This window comes from Penicillium taxi, assembly GCF_028828555.1.
Source record: "Penicillium taxi strain IBT 34144 chromosome Unknown utg000002l_segment0_segment0, whole genome shotgun sequence".
In the NCBI taxonomy this organism is placed as follows: domain Eukaryota; kingdom Fungi; phylum Ascomycota; class Eurotiomycetes; order Eurotiales; family Aspergillaceae; genus Penicillium; species Penicillium taxi.
Genome location: NW_026643204.1, coordinates 3,214,473 through 3,229,600, shown reverse-complemented (window position 1 = coordinate 3,229,600; position 15,128 = coordinate 3,214,473). Strand labels below are relative to the sequence as shown.

General features: G+C 45.8%; 5 protein-coding genes across 5 annotated transcripts; 2 read left to right on the top strand and 3 right to left on the bottom strand.

Annotated features, from left to right (window-relative positions):
• Nucleotides 1-56: 56 nt before the first annotated feature.
• On the top strand, nucleotides 57-305 carry N7495_003115 (uncharacterized protein; the record flags this gene model as incomplete). Its single annotated transcript, XM_057205784.1, has 1 exon — nucleotides 57-305. The coding sequence occupies one exon, from the start codon at nucleotides 57-59 to the stop codon at nucleotides 303-305; it is 249 nt and encodes an 82-aa protein (XP_057066391.1).
• A 224-nt stretch (nucleotides 306-529) lies between these two features.
• Nucleotides 530-1,712, bottom strand: N7495_003114 (branched-chain amino acid aminotransferase; the record flags this gene model as incomplete). The annotated part of the gene is made up of 2 exons (XM_057205783.1): nucleotides 530-1,536; nucleotides 1,652-1,712. The coding sequence occupies 2 exons, from the start codon at nucleotides 1,710-1,712 to the stop codon at nucleotides 530-532; spliced, it is 1,068 nt and encodes a 355-aa protein (XP_057066390.1).
• A 3,210-nt stretch (nucleotides 1,713-4,922) lies between these two features.
• On the bottom strand, nucleotides 4,923-9,338 carry N7495_003113 (uncharacterized protein; the record flags this gene model as incomplete). Its single annotated transcript, XM_057205782.1, has 3 exons — nucleotides 4,923-5,364; nucleotides 5,422-8,675; nucleotides 8,733-9,338. The coding sequence occupies 3 exons, from the start codon at nucleotides 9,336-9,338 to the stop codon at nucleotides 4,923-4,925; spliced, it is 4,302 nt and encodes a 1,433-aa protein (XP_057066389.1).
• Nucleotides 9,339-10,995: 1,657 nt separating this feature from the next.
• N7495_003112 (Kha1p) lies at nucleotides 10,996-13,775 on the top strand (the record flags this gene model as incomplete). The annotated part of the gene is made up of 3 exons (XM_057205781.1): nucleotides 10,996-11,109; nucleotides 11,162-12,241; nucleotides 12,297-13,775. 3 exons carry the CDS (start codon nucleotides 10,996-10,998, stop codon nucleotides 13,773-13,775), a joined length of 2,673 nt encoding a protein of 890 aa, XP_057066388.1.
• Nucleotides 13,776-13,990: 215 nt separating this feature from the next.
• N7495_003111 (uncharacterized protein) lies at nucleotides 13,991-14,932 on the bottom strand (the record flags this gene model as incomplete). Its single annotated transcript, XM_057205780.1, has 1 exon — nucleotides 13,991-14,932. The coding sequence occupies one exon, from the start codon at nucleotides 14,930-14,932 to the stop codon at nucleotides 13,991-13,993; it is 942 nt and encodes a 313-aa protein (XP_057066387.1).
• Nucleotides 14,933-15,128: the final 196 nt, after the last annotated feature.

The window sequence follows — 15,128 nt, the reverse complement described above, 5'->3', positions numbered from 1 at the left end:
TAAATCACTAACCAGTTTTAAGAGAAACCCCTCAGTCTAGTCAGAAACCCGTCAACATGTTCCTGGCATCGTCGCAAGCTGGACCGTTCAATCCAGCGTTGTCACTCAAAAGTCTTAAAGAGGCCAAAATGAACGAGATCAAGCAGGAGCAGAATCAGCGCAAGTCACCTCAGAAGAAAAAGCCCACCCCGAAGGACTATTCAGACAGCGATGGCGATTCTCCGACTGGAAGTGATGATGATGGCGACATAATGCCTGATGGAAAGTCGCAAAAGATGCGCACTCCCTGGAACATAATGAAGTAGACTCTATATTACGAGTGACTATTTCTTTGTGTCTCGTTCTCAGCGATTACATCTACGATATGATATCCCCTATGACTTTTTCTGAATTATGGAATTGCCCGTCTCAATACTGCATATTCAATATCACTTTTTTGCGATGTACTAGGTCGGCCAATGGGTTATTTTACAGACCTAATTGAACTAAGAACATTTTATTCTCTTTGCTTTTTTTCCCAGCATCGTATCTAAACATCCTTCACCTCATAGTTCCAGCCAAATGTATCTTCAATCGATCCTAACTGAATCCCACGCAGCGTCTGCAACAGCTTGGTAAAGACCTCACCACCTTCATTTTGCTCTCCACAACGATACTGAAACTTCTCATCCCTCGAACGCATGGTGATACTCCGCACGGGGACCAGCGCTGCCGCAGTCCCAGCAGCAATAACCTCATCAAAAAGTCCCAATTCCTCATACCCAATCTGTTTCTTCGTAACCTCAAGCCCCAAAATCCCTCTCGCAATTTCAGCCACCGAGCCTGCCGTCACCGAATCAATAGCATTAGCACTATCAGGCAACATAATCTGCAGCTTCTTCTCCCCATCCCGCAAAACCCCAATAAAAGCCGACGTCGAAAACTCATCAATCTCACTCCGAGACGCAGAATCGAGATGCAACGTAATTCCAAACCCCTCGCTCCTCGCCCGATCACTAAACCGCATGACAGGCGCATAGTTCCCCCCAACCTTAGCAGAGCCGGTCCCCCTCGGCGCGGCCCGGTCAAAATCCTCCAAAATCAACGCATCGACACCGCTAGACCCGTGGTAAACGCCCGTCGGCATAACAAACACTACAAACGTATACTCATCTGGTGGGCTAAGGCCCAGCTGCGCCGATGACCCGAACAGTAGCGGCCTGATATACATCGCCGCGCCGGACTCGTGCGGCGGCACGAACTCTGCATTTGAGGCTACTGCTAGCCGGACACATTCTAGGAAAACATCTTCGGGGACTGGTGGGATTGAGACCACTTCTGCTGACTTTTGCATTCGCAACGCGTTGCGCGTCGGGCGGAATATGGTTATTTTGTTGTTGGCGTGTCGGAAGGCTTTGAGGCCCTCGTATACTTGCTGCCCGTAGTTTAGGCCCGGGGCCATGCCGTGGATTTTTAGATATGGTGATTCTACTAGTTTTGGGGTGCTCCATTGCTGCGTGCCTGTGCGGGAAAGGTTGCATTCGACATGGCCATTGACTGTTTTTTACGTTAGTTTGTGATATAGATTGGTTGGTCGATGGGTTTATTGGGAGGAACTAGGCGCTGCAAATGGATCTCGGGGGCAGGGGTATATAATAGATTATTTAATTACCTTCATGGACTTTGAAGCCGATATCCTTCCAGTCTAGATCTTTGGGTGGAGGGGGGAACATGGTGGAGTTGATGGGTTGTGGGTTGTGGGTTGTGGGGAAATAGTGGCGGGAACGTGGGTTTTATATTCATGTAGAAGTGCTGAGAACCTTGTAATGACGTCGCAAGACTACCTTAAGTTTTTCTCTCGTATCACTTATGGCACCTTGACCGCTGCTTTCAACTGTTCACAGGTTACGAGCTTACATATACACTTGTGTATCCACCGATGGTAGGCCCACTTGGAACTCAGCCTAGGAATATAAAGTTTCAATGGGGTGCGGATGTTTATCTATGATTCAATACCTATGTATAGATCCATTGGAAGGCTTAAAGTATGGGCAATTACCTAGCGAGGTAACTTCCAAGGTTCCACTATTAGAACCTTGATGAACGTCGGATATATACGTGCAACTGCAGAAGAACTTTAGACACTTCTTGAAGGGATTAATTTGCGCAATTTTAAGCCTCCCAAGGCTGGTGCAGATAAGACATGGCTCCAAGGCTTCCTGCTTCAAAGCTTTATTTTATTCGTGATACGATATGTAAACGTCATTCTTGTTATAAATTCTCTAAAATTGAAGATTAATCGATAGGGAACTAACGAACTTCTATGGATTCTAACGGAGCAGCTCTAATCTATGCCATATATGGCTAATCTTTTACTCTGGCTGCGAATTTTAATCACCCTGATACCTCTGTTTCTGTTGGTATAATTGAATAAACTAGGTTACTAGGTTTATCAAACAACACTCAAATCTAACAACCTGTCAAACACATCGATATAACTATAAGAGGGCCATATCTGGAAATCCTAGGATCATGATACCATGGTTTAAGATGGTTGAAGATACTATCGTGAAACATGGTATTGATTAGGCCGAATTTTTCAATTCTGACGAGTCAGGCTTCGCAATGGGGGGAATACGGGTGAATATGACTTAAAAATTATTGCCTCTGCAGAATATATCATGGTATCGATTGTCGAAAGTACTATATCCTTGTTTACAAGAATCGTGTCAAATTCATCATGTGGGATGTATGCCCTAGGACTCGGTCTTGGTTTCCCCCACTACAACCTCCCCCTCATTCCCCGACGCCTCGTCAACTATTAATTTCTGGGCATCTTTCTTCCAGTCCTCATACGTCCGATATATGTACTCTCGGGCCGCTGGATGATTATAATAGTATGTCTTATGATTAATCTCACAGACACCGTCTTCCATCCCCTTGTGGTCGACGCAGAAAGACCGATTACATAGAAGACATAGCCTGTTTGGGAGATTGTCTTTAAGGTATGGCTTCCTTAATCGCATGCTGTTATGGACGTGGCAGGGTGCAACATCAGAAAGTTGGTTCTGGGGAGTTTGTTAGCCTACTGAATCAAATAGAGGTTGATGTGAGATGGAGAAACGGACCATAGTGTGATATTCGATAAGATTATGTTGATGAATTTTGAAGTAGGGTCTCAGAGGAGCGAGCAGTCGAAGATTGGAAATATGGATAAAAATGGGATTTGCTTAATATTTAATCGACGGGGGCAGTAACAGCTGTTTAAGTAGACTCAAATTAGGTGCACGTACATGCAAACAGATGACCAACAAAAGTACGAGGGGATGTTGAGCCTCACAATCGACAGCACAAAAGAAGTAATGCTGTTTTATGCATGCAAAAACAGGGCTGGATTGCAACGTGTTCCCGATCCTCTGGGCTTGATGTATGCGAGTCATTGCATGCATATTGCGTAAATCCATGTCCAGCTACGTGTAGTTGGGGATATGTTCGCCTCGTTGGGGCGAATCAAACTCGACTGTGAGCTAGAATCTTCAATAGGACATATTGAACTCATTCTTGTAAAGACTGTAGGCCAGTGTGCTCCTAGTTAAGTTGTTTACTTATTGAGAGCTCGATTCGAATATTGTTCGAGCTTTTTAAGAATGATTGTTCATATTCGTGTCACTAGAAATGTATACGAACATAGTTGCGTTCGCCCGAATTCTGCCACCGCCTAATTGTAGTATGCTTGACATCATATATTACCGCGTGACTCCTGGAAACTCCCCTGCCTAGATCCTTTGATCAATTTCCTTTCAACATTAGATCACCAAAACTATTTGTATCTATTATCTACTCAAGCCCTTTTGAAAAGATTCCAATTTGAAAAAAAAAGAAATGGAACCGGAAACCTCTCCTGATTCATGATCTGAATGGACTCAGCATCAATGGAAAAGTTCTCCATATATCGATCTACCAGAGAATTTTATGCAAAAGATTGGATTTTATAAGTGTTGGAATATAGAACAAAACAGTCATGTGATCAAATTGTTACTATATAATAGATAGCAAACTAAGAATGAAAACCAGACTTTACAACCACTTCAAAGGACACACAGATATCATAGGGGCGTAAAGCGTTATTACCTGTGATAGGTGTCAGAAGTGGGCGTTAGTCTCTCACCAACCTTGCTATACCCACTGGTGTACCGACAATAAGCATCCATATATTTCAGTTTCTTTTCAATTCTACTTTTATATTTCGAATCAGAAGAACTCATTTAGTTTAGCTGTGTAATCGCTTTCGTTGCATTTTATTATATATTTCTTAAGTCCTGCCTATTTGACTCCTACCTGGAGGATATATATGGTGCCATCTGCTCCTTTACTCTATGTTGTTTCTCAATTTTTGTCTTTTCTTGCCTTGGGAATTCGTGGGGATATTCATAAGCAGCGCATTCAGAGCCTTCGTGGTACTGGTGTTACCACGTACCTTAAGCTGTGAGCCCTCTTCGGTTCCTGCCCAGGCTCCTGTAGAAGACTCACGCCGCTACGAATATTCACTCCGCATTCATACGCGTCTTTGACTAGGGCCGAGTGCTCGATAGAGTTCTGTCGGTGAGACTGACTTCAGATCCCAAAAGCACTGTATAAGTCTTGACATAGTTTAGCCTCCATTGTTACAACGAGATATCTCCACCACTTTGTTCTAGACATCTTGAATTATTTGATCTTGACTGGATGCCTTGAACGGTGTATTCAAATTAGGGGTTTAAGTGGTAGCATGTTTGTAACGTTATACGCGATAGAAGGTAGTTCATTAGGCGTGACTTGCATTATGTAACAGGAATCTAAACAGGCCAAGGGGGAAATTGAGATGAGATTTGTACATATAATCAAAGGTGGAGGTCTAAGGAACAAGCAGGTATTTTTTTATAGACAATGCACAAGCTACCTGCTCATTTCTTGCCGGTCTTAGCCTTGGACGTTCTCACTCGGAAAATGTAGTACAATGCAATAGCACCAAAGATGTTAAAAATGAAATAGCACCAGAAAATGCCATAGTTGCGCCATTTGTCGCTCCAGTAGATCTCTCGGACAGCGAGGTATTGATCTGAAGAGGTCATGCTGCAGTATTCACAACCAGAAGTGGCATTAGGGTTGTAAATTGTACCGGTGGCAGTCTCAAGATACTTCTGCATGTATTGAATACAGGTCTGGCCGGACGGCGGATCAAAGACGTTGAGTTCGGCCGAGCTGCATCGTACTTCTCGGTCATGTAGCGCAGTACTGCTGATTCCACTGACATAGTATGTAAATGGAGAGACGCGATACATGAAAATCCAGAATCTGGGTAGATCGCCAGGAGGCTGGAGGATACCAGTAAAGATGAATGACAAGCTGGAATTTAGTCAGTAAAGATTTTGGGTGTAAAGGGATGAAGTTCACTGTACTCACCCGAACATGAGTGTTGCAATCATTGCGGCCACAGATGGCTCTGGAATGGCGCATACCACGAATTGGGCCATGCTTGCGGCGTAGATGTAGAATTGGACGATAAAGAGCATGATGAGGGCACGGCGATCGGATGTCTGGGCTGTGCCGAATACAGCCCAGTAGTAGGAAACCCACGCCACGACACCCATTAGAATCTGCCAGGGGACCTCGACGAGGATCTGGGAAACAATGAATACCTTCCAGGAATAGATTCTGGATGGCCGTTCACGGACTTCGTAGAGAGAGCGCTGGACAACGAAGCGAGGGAGAATCATGTTGACCATAGTGTTAAATATTGTGCAAAGCAGAAAGACGCTGAAAATGGTGTTTTGAAATCCTTGCACGGAGTTGTCAGTCCTGTAAAAGGAGAATCCGATGAATAGAGCTGAGCCAATGGCGAGGATGAGTTTGGAGTAGATGTAGTCTGTCTGGCGAAAGATGCATTGAAAACAACGATGGAAAACGATCCAAAACTGTCCCAATAAAGGCATGGCAAATTCCGAATCGTCATCATCGATAGATTTTTCGGAGGAAGGGTTGCGAGAGTTCAGACGATCAACTTCTACCAGCACATCTTGATACTCCGGGCTATTATCCCAGGCATCCACCCAATCCACGCCAGGGCAGCCATCTCCAGCGACCATTTCAAGGATATACTCAGCAGGGTTCTCAATATCTTCGCACCCTCGTGCTCCATTTCTCTCAAAGTAGTTTAGAAGCTTGGATGACTGTTCTCCGATATCTCCAAAGTAAACTGTCTTTCCACCCTTAGCCAAAAAGAGCAGGCGATCAAACGATTGGAATAGTGTTGCGCTTGGCTGGTGAATAGTGGCGAGCACAGCCTGTCCGCTGTCTGCCAGTCTCCTGAGGAATTGGCAGATAGTCCATGAGCTCTGCGAGTCCAGTCCACTGGTGGGCTCATCAAGGAAAATCAGAAGGCTGGGCTTTGCAGCAAGCTCAACCCCAATACTGAGGAGTTTTCGTTGCTCAACATTGAGGCCCTCGCCAAGAGATCCAACAACTGCTTCGGCAAAATCTTCCATGCCGAGGACTTTGATGACCTGCTCGACATATTCGTACTTTTCCTTTTTGGGAACATGTCTGGATTGGCGAAGTAATGCACTGAAACGAAGAGCCTCGCGCACAGTACTGGTCTCTAAATGGATATCTTGCTGCTGTACATATCCAGTCCGACGCGGGAAATTAGCGGCCAGAGTCTGGCCATTGACAAAAATATCACCTGAAACCACGCCGATAGAGACTCTCTGAGCAAGGACATCCAAAAGAGTTGTCTTTCCAGCTCCAGAGACTCCCATCAATGCGGTCAAAGTTCCAGGTTTAACCCATCCATTCACATTATCCAGCAGTCGACGTTCGCCGTCCTTGGTAGGGATGTCATAGTTGACAGATTTCCATGTGAAGATGTCGTTCTGCTTTGGAAGACGAATCTCATCGTTGGTTTGAACTTGAAGTTTCGTTGCATCAACCATGTCGCTTTCCGCATCTTTTCCAGCCTGGAGATACTTTGGAGCATGACCAGGTCGGAAGACCAGAGACTCTGCTTTTGATTTATCATTGTTGGAGAGAAATTCAGTTGCGGTCAGATAGAGACCATTGAAAAATATCATGAATGCAAGAAGAATACCAAAATTCCGCCAGACGTGCTTGTATACGTAGTGGTAGTTCTGTTGAATGAAAGAGTCGCCAGAAACAAAACGTTCCCCAGCAACAGCACCCACAGAAGAACAGATGAATGACGTACCAGTTCCATAGGTCGGAATAACTGTGGGACAAGGATAATCACGGCCGTGAAATTCATTGGCGACTAGAGACTCAAATGAGTAGTAGATTGGGTTGATCCATCGAATCCAAGAGAACCAGGGGTGCATGTAAGGTTGTGGCAGGGTGAATCCTGTATAAACAACGATGCAAAGAACCATAATTCCAGCCATCGACATAGCCTGTCCGATGGTCTTGGTTAAAGCTCCCAAGGTACGGAACATACCAGACATAGTTAAGACGGTAACGACCAGGAACAGATAAAAGATAAAGAACTGAGAGGGTTCACGGCGCAAGTTGGCCATGAAGTATATGACAATACTGAAAATGGAGATTCTCAGGAGCTTGATCGGAAAATCCACGATAACGCTTGCTAATGCGTCTGTGAAAGGATGAACAAATGCGTAGCCAGCCTGCTTTTCCACAATCGATCGTTGGCTGTATAGTTGCAAAATTTCATTCATGGTAAGCAGTGCATTCATAAGCACGGAGATATAGAGAGCAGCTGCCTTCTGAAAGAAGTAGGCTGAGTTTGTGGGGGTGTTATAGAAGACGGAACCGATGATCAGGGACAAAATCAGGGAGGCAACAACGGGCCCAAAGGCAGTACCCCGATCGTTGGACATTCTTTGATACGCTCTGGTAGTACAAAGTCGAATTTGCATAGGGACAGACAGAAGGTACGGGCTGCGAGATCTTGCGTGCTTAGCTTGTTGCGACTGATGACTGACTTGGAAGCGTTTGGCATCATCGCCATTCGGTGGGTGATCTTTTTCATATTCCGAGATATCATTAAGCAGAGCTTTGTACTCAGCACTGTTTTTCCAATACTCAGAAAACTCCTTTGCACTGCGCGGTAACTTTTCCTCCATACCAGAACGTGCTTGTCGTTCGGCAGGATTAGTGATGGCAGTGAGGAAATCACCGCTGACCTGGCGATCGGGTCTAACCCATCCCATGTCTTCAAAGTAGGAAACTGCTTGATCTCGGGGACCGTAGTAGATCTCGTAACCCTCGTATAGAACGATAACCTTGTCGAAAAGGTCGTACATCGATTGAGATGCCTGATATGCGGCGATTGCATGACATGATTTATTCAGGTCGGCCGCGAGACGCACTGCTGAAACAAATTTTAACGCCGAGGCTGCATCCAAACCGCGAGTGCTGTTATCCCAGGCACCAACACGGCAGCGAGAAAGGAACATTTCAGCAATGCTGACTCGCTTTCGCTCGCCTCCGCTGACACCTCTAACCATTTCGCTGCCGACTTTGGTGTTGTATGTATGGGAGAGACCGAAGACAGACATGACTACCTGCGTCAGTGTCTCAACGTATTCGTTTCGAGTAATACCGTCAAATCTTCGGTTGGGAGCACGCGCATATGCAGCGAAGGAAAGTGTCTGGCCAACAGTGAGATGAGGAAAGTGTATATCCACCTTAGAAAGAATTAGTAAAAGTGAGCGTGGAAAGAAAAATATAGAGTTGATACCCACCTCTTTATTATATGCTACGTCTCCGCGGTGATGTTTGAGCATATCCTCGTAACTTATACCCTGATAGTGAATTGTGCTGCCAGGATCCATGGTCAAGCCACCCAGGTGGCCAGTCATTGTCTTGAGAAATGTAGTACATCCACTTCCTGGACGACCCAGGACAAGAAGAAGCTCACCCCCTTGTAACAGGCCATCGAAGCCATGCAGGATGCGTCGTGGCGGTGATTTTTGTCCTGTGAAAGCTCGAATAGCAGCGCGAAAGGGAGTGGCCAAGCCTGAAAGCACAGTCTGCTGGAATTGAAGTGCAGATCCAGAGCCGCTCATCGATAAATTCTTGAAAACTACGCCTTGTTCTGGAATATCAATTCCTTGTTCTTGAACCTTGCCAAGTATTGACTGTGCCCACAAAGCATGATCGAATTTGGCATTGTTGGGATCCAGACGAGGGTCGTTGTTTGATTTGCTATGTGAAGCGGATAGTGCTTGACCAAGTCTGCTCGATGCAATTCGATGCAAAGATTCGATTTCTTGCTCCTCAACAACAGTTGGCGCGCGTGTTGCGATAGGGGCAAACTCAGCTTCATAATCCGACTCATCTTTTTCCATTTTGACGGAAAGATCTGAGTAGTGTTGAAGAATCAGGTTGGCGAGAAAACATCCAGGAGAAAAACAGTCATTATGAAGTAGCTTTTAAACCTTCATATTAATGCGGGCCGGAATTCCTTTAACTCCGAATGAGCCTCGACTCAATTTTGATGCTTAAACCACGAATTGGTGGCTGTTTTTGGCTTAGCATCGGGGTCTGGTAAGTCCGAGTACCGACGTCGCGCAAAAGCGTTCGGCACTAGAAACGAGCGAGTTCCGGACTAGACTGGTATAGCCGTACTATTGGTTAATAATAGAATAAAGTCCTCCACTCACTCGCTCGGTATCCACTCACGTGTTATGGCCACGTTTGGCTTGCAGAAATGCGGAGTTAACGGATCTCGGAATTTCCCGAAGACCTTATGCCTAATGGAGAAATATTATGTCCATGTCAGGCCCTATTTATGTATTGGAGCAGAAATGCGGAGTTAACGGATCTCGGAATTTCCCGAAGACCTTATGCCTAATGGAGAAATATTATGTCCATGTCAGGCCCCTATTTATGTATTGGAAAGTTACGTAGCTCGTGTGAACTGTCCAATGTCGAAGAGTTTTGTCTGGCTCTTACGCTACATATAATCTTGGAATTTCATCAGCGCTCAACGTCGCAACAATAAATACCTAGGTGTTTTTCGGGCTAGGTGTGACTCGAGTGACATTAATAGTCTTACTCACCGCAGTGGGTAGTTATTTATCAACTACCTCTATATGCTGCCCATATGGACCTTGGGATGGGTCAGAGCCCCTGGAATATGCTCTGCACAGGTGCCCAAGCGGCGACCACACCGCTAGATACACACATGGCAGGATACCCGACCAAAATGATGCAGTGTTTTCGCTGACTCATTCGAATCAGCGCCGACCGTAATTTTCAAGCAATAACAAGTAAATTGAGACCTCATGAAAGGGTTCAATGACTTAGCAGGAAGGAAAGCCCGCGAAGCTCAGAAAAACACGCCAAGATATAGTTCAATCTCACCGGTGCACAAGAGCCTTCAATCTCAGATGACAGCCCTTCGCTTATTATTGCCAGAATGGCTGAACAGCTGGATGTGCTTTTGCTCTTACCAAGTCCGAAGTCGACAATGTGAGAAGATTCAAAAGTTGAAGCGTCACCTTTGGAACACGATTTTCTCAAGGAACACCCAGGACTTAGAGCCTCGGAAGTCGAAATCGTAACTCGTTGCACGAGATCGTAAGGCTGAGCAGGGAATTTTATCCGCTAAAGACCCCTATTAAAATTGCCAAGGACGCCATGAACAAAACGCGTGAACAGTCTCGTGTATGAAATCAAATGAATGCGAGGATAAGCGTATAGCTTCGTTTTTAACTCCTCGACGACGTGTTTCATCAAGTTTCGAAGTCTTTGATAGGATAACACGAGTCTTGGCGATCATCTGATTGCAGCAAATGCGAACAAACAAAACAAATAAAGAAAGTTTCCGACCCACGTTTTCCCCGCTTTTGACCAATTTAGACCCATCCAGTCCGCGGCTAGTCCATATCCGGCTAGATCTAGCTGTGGTCGAGCCCCTCTTCTTAAGCTGGAGAGCTTTATTATCTCCTCAATCGCCCCCAGATGTCTCTTACCAGCATCAAAAACTGAGTATATAGCAACATGGCAACTAATGCCACTAGCACAACCAGGGTCAAGGCCCAAGGAGGTATCCTTGAGGGTGCAAACCCGGCCGAATATGACTCGAAAAACCCCATTGTACTGTTCATCATTCAGGTGAGATTTTCGAACGGACATTCTCAACGGGGCATGAAATTAATTGATACAGGCTGTCATTATTATCGGAATTTGTCGTATTCTCCATTGGCCTCTCTCTAAGATTCGCCAACCTCGTGTCATTTCAGAGGTAATCGGCGGCATTATCCTTGGCCCGTCGGTGATGGGCCACATTCCAGGATTCACGGACTCAATATTTCCAAGTGCCAGTATTCCCAGCTTGAATTTGGTTGCAAATCTCGGTTTAGTCCTCTTCCTATTCCTAGTAGGATTGGAAACGGACGTACGCTTCCTAGTGAGTAACTGGCGCGTTGCTCTAAGCGTATCAGCTGCGGGTATGATCCTGCCATTCGGATTGGGATGCGCTATTTCATACGGCTTGTACAACCAGTTCCAGAATGAAGCTGGAACTGTTCCAGTTGCATTCGGTACCTACGTGCTCTTCATTGGTATCGCCATGGCTATTACCGCATTTCCAGTACTGTGTCGCATCTTGACAGAGCTGAAGCTTCTTGGGACCAGAGTTGGTGTCATAGTTCTCTCTGCAGGTGTTGGAAACGATGTCGTCGGGTGGATCCTGCTTGCCCTCTGCGTAGCCTTGGTGAACGCCGGAAGTGGAATTACGGCGCTATGGGTGCTACTTGTTTGCGTGGGCTATATGCTGTTCTTGGTATTTGTCTTCCGTCCGCTCTTCCTTCGCTTCTTGGAGCACACTGGAAGTCTGCAGAAAGGCCCGAGTCAATCCGTTGTCACACTGACTCTGATGATCGCTCTTGTTTCTGCATTCTTTACACAAGCTATTGGCATTCATGCGATTTTTGGCGGCTTTGCCATTGGGTTGATATGTCCTCACGAGGGCGGCTTTGCAATCAAGCTAACAGAGAAGATCGAAGACTTGGTCTCAGCCCTTTTCCTGCCTCTCTATTTCACTTTGTCCGGTCTGCAGACTAACCTTGGATTATTGGACAATGGGACCGTGTGGGGTTATGTGGTAGGGGTTATTGCAATTGCCTTTACAGCAAAGGTCGCCGGAGGCGCTCTCGCTTCCCGTCTTTGTGGTCTCTTATGGCGCGAGAGCTTCTCTATTGGGGTCTTGATGAGCTGTAAGGGTCTGGTAGAGCTTATTGTTCTGGTTAGTTACCTATAAGTTGCATGATTTCTGGATGCACCTACTGACCTGATATTAGAATATTGGTCTGCAAGCAAAGATTTTGAGTACTCGAACATTCACCATCTTCGTGGTCATGGCTCTTGTCACTACCTTCCTTACAACACCCTTGACAGTGGCGTTGTATCCCCCTTGGTACCAACTCAAGGTTGAACGGTGGCGACGCGGTGAAATTGACTGGAGCGGCAATACCCTCAAACCAGACACTCGTTCTGATAGTGTCGCCCTGGCTAAAGATCAGTTGAAGACAGTTCCAGTCCGGAAGCTTTTGGTCTATCTTCGCTTAGATGGCCTCTCTGGTATCTGCACCTTGGCAGCTCTACTAACTGCCAGCCGTGGAGATTCTTCATTAGCACCCCGTGTCCATCCATCAAAATGGCCCAAGCAGAATGAGCAAACAGTCGAGGACGCATTATCTTCAACCGACGAAGAGGAAAAATCCCTCAGAGTCCATGGTGTTCGGCTCATGGAGTTGACAGACCGTGACTCTAGTGTTATGAAAGTATCTGCAGGAGACCATGCTCTCTGGGATCCAGTTGTCAACACATTCCGCGCTTTCGGTGAATGGCACGATATTTCTCTCATGGCTGGTGTCTTGGTCGTACCCGAGTATTCGTACGCAGATACTGTTGTCGACATGGCTCATCAAGATGTCGCAGATCTACTTCTGCTACCCTGGAGTGAAACAGGAGCTCTGACAGACCGCCAAAATGGATTTGAGATCGATGCTGCTAATCGGTTTGCCGATGGCGCATATCCAACCTTTGTCACCAATATCATAGATCGTGTTCCGGGTCATGTAGGAATTCTGATAGAGCACAGTCCGGAGTCTCACAATTCTTCTGGAAAGCATCCAGCAACACCATCTCAGAGTGGCCTGAGCATCCAAGGCTCACTGTGGACCAGACCATCTACGGGTGACCGATCGCATCATATCATACTTCCTTTCTTTGGTGGTGATGATGATCGTTTCGCCCTTCGCTTTGTTCTGCAACTAGCGCAGAATGACCATGTTACGGCCACTATAATCCAGGTCGGTAGCTTGAAAACAAATCTATCGGAGAAGAAGATAGTCCTATCCAAGACGGCATCTGCTTCAGGATCTAGTGGTCTTGCTACTGTCTCAAATGAGCAATCAGATCTAGTATTCTTCGAGACTATCCGAGATTCTATTCAGGATAATTTGAAAGACAGAGTCGTTTTCCAAGTGCCGACTGCTAAAGAGACACTCAGTGACCCGGCTAGACTGGCTGTTGCCTGTGTCAGAGAAGAACTAGACAAGATCTACAATAAACCCGGTTGCATCGTCGTTGTTGGACGCCACAATGGTACCTCTGACAGTGTTGATACTATTTTAGAAGGAAACATCGGTTCTGAGACCCAGAGGGCACTTGGAGCTGTCGGCTCCGCAATGGTTCAACCGGAAAACAAGGTTTTTGGAAGTGTGCTGGTATTACAGGCTGGCCCAAATGTCCTTTTTTCTGATATACGTCATTGAGCTAGAAATAATGTATATGAATCCTACGCTATATATGAAATAAAATGAATCCAAGACTCGTTGCTTTTTGGAACCTCACCTAAGTAATAACTCCGTGCGCCGACGAAGTCTAACCCTGAGATTATTGTTTTGAACGCCAAACCGACAAATACAAAAAAATTGACTCTAAATGTCAAGAAATGTTCGCTTGCAAAAAATAAATTCTATTCAAGGGCTCACATTGGCGAGGAATCATAACTAGAATGTTGTGGATTCTCCCAAAACCAAGGAGGACTGTACTGTCGATAGAAATTGGCACACTGCTCAGTAAGAGATGGTTCCTCTCGTAACGAATGGCAAGAATCGATTTCGTGCATGCTAGAGGGTACTTCATCCCCATTAGGAGATCCTCGAGCAATAATGACGAGTTTCCCCAGGATAGCGTATTCGAGTTTGAGTTTAATACTATAAGCGACGGGTTTCAGCATGACCTGAACCGTATAGAACCCCACATATTCGATCAAGACGACAGAGACATCGAGGAGGAGGATAATCATGTTGATAATGAGTACCTGGTGCAAGACATCATGTCGCGTGCCTTCCGGGCGTAACCGTAGCAGTTTCAATACCTGCCAGACATATATACCCGAAATGACCAGTTCCTGAATACAGAATACGACCAGCTGAATCCGTTCCATTACAGCATAGCCTCTAGCAAAATGGCTTTCAGGTGCAGCAATGGTGCCGTATAGCAGTGCTATTGTCGGTGTGTGGAAGAGAATGGCGTTAATGATGATCATCCATAACAATCCCCAGAGAACTTTGGTGTTTTGCAGCAGAAGGTGTAGCCTGGACCATAGCACTATCGATTGGCCAGTTATCATGGCACACCAGCTTAGAGCTATCAGAGTGACGCAGAAATATGGCGAGGTTCCGGTGAAGAAGAGCATGATAAATCCCAGACAGTGTGGGAAAATGCTAGCTGACGAGATGAGTAGGCTCCAGAAGTAAGAGCCCCGTCTTCGCTTAAAGGAGAGGAAGCAAAGAGCGACGAGTTCAACAGCATTGTACAAAGCAATCGCGGCAAAAGCCACCATTACTTGACTGCGTACAACATCCGTGTTATAGTAGGTGTGTATCCATAAGCTATGCGAACTTTGTTCGCTAGCGGGCGACATGGATAAGATTTTTACATCTTTTCAATGGAAAAGACGGGGATTTTCGCTATGAACTCGGGGAATAGAATTTATTTTAAACCCTAGAATATTGAATGCAAAAGCAAAAATAAAAAGAAAGAAAATCGGCCCTTGCGTGGGAATGCGGATCAAGGATATAACAGGGTTCGATATCCATTGGGCACAGACTCGATATTCG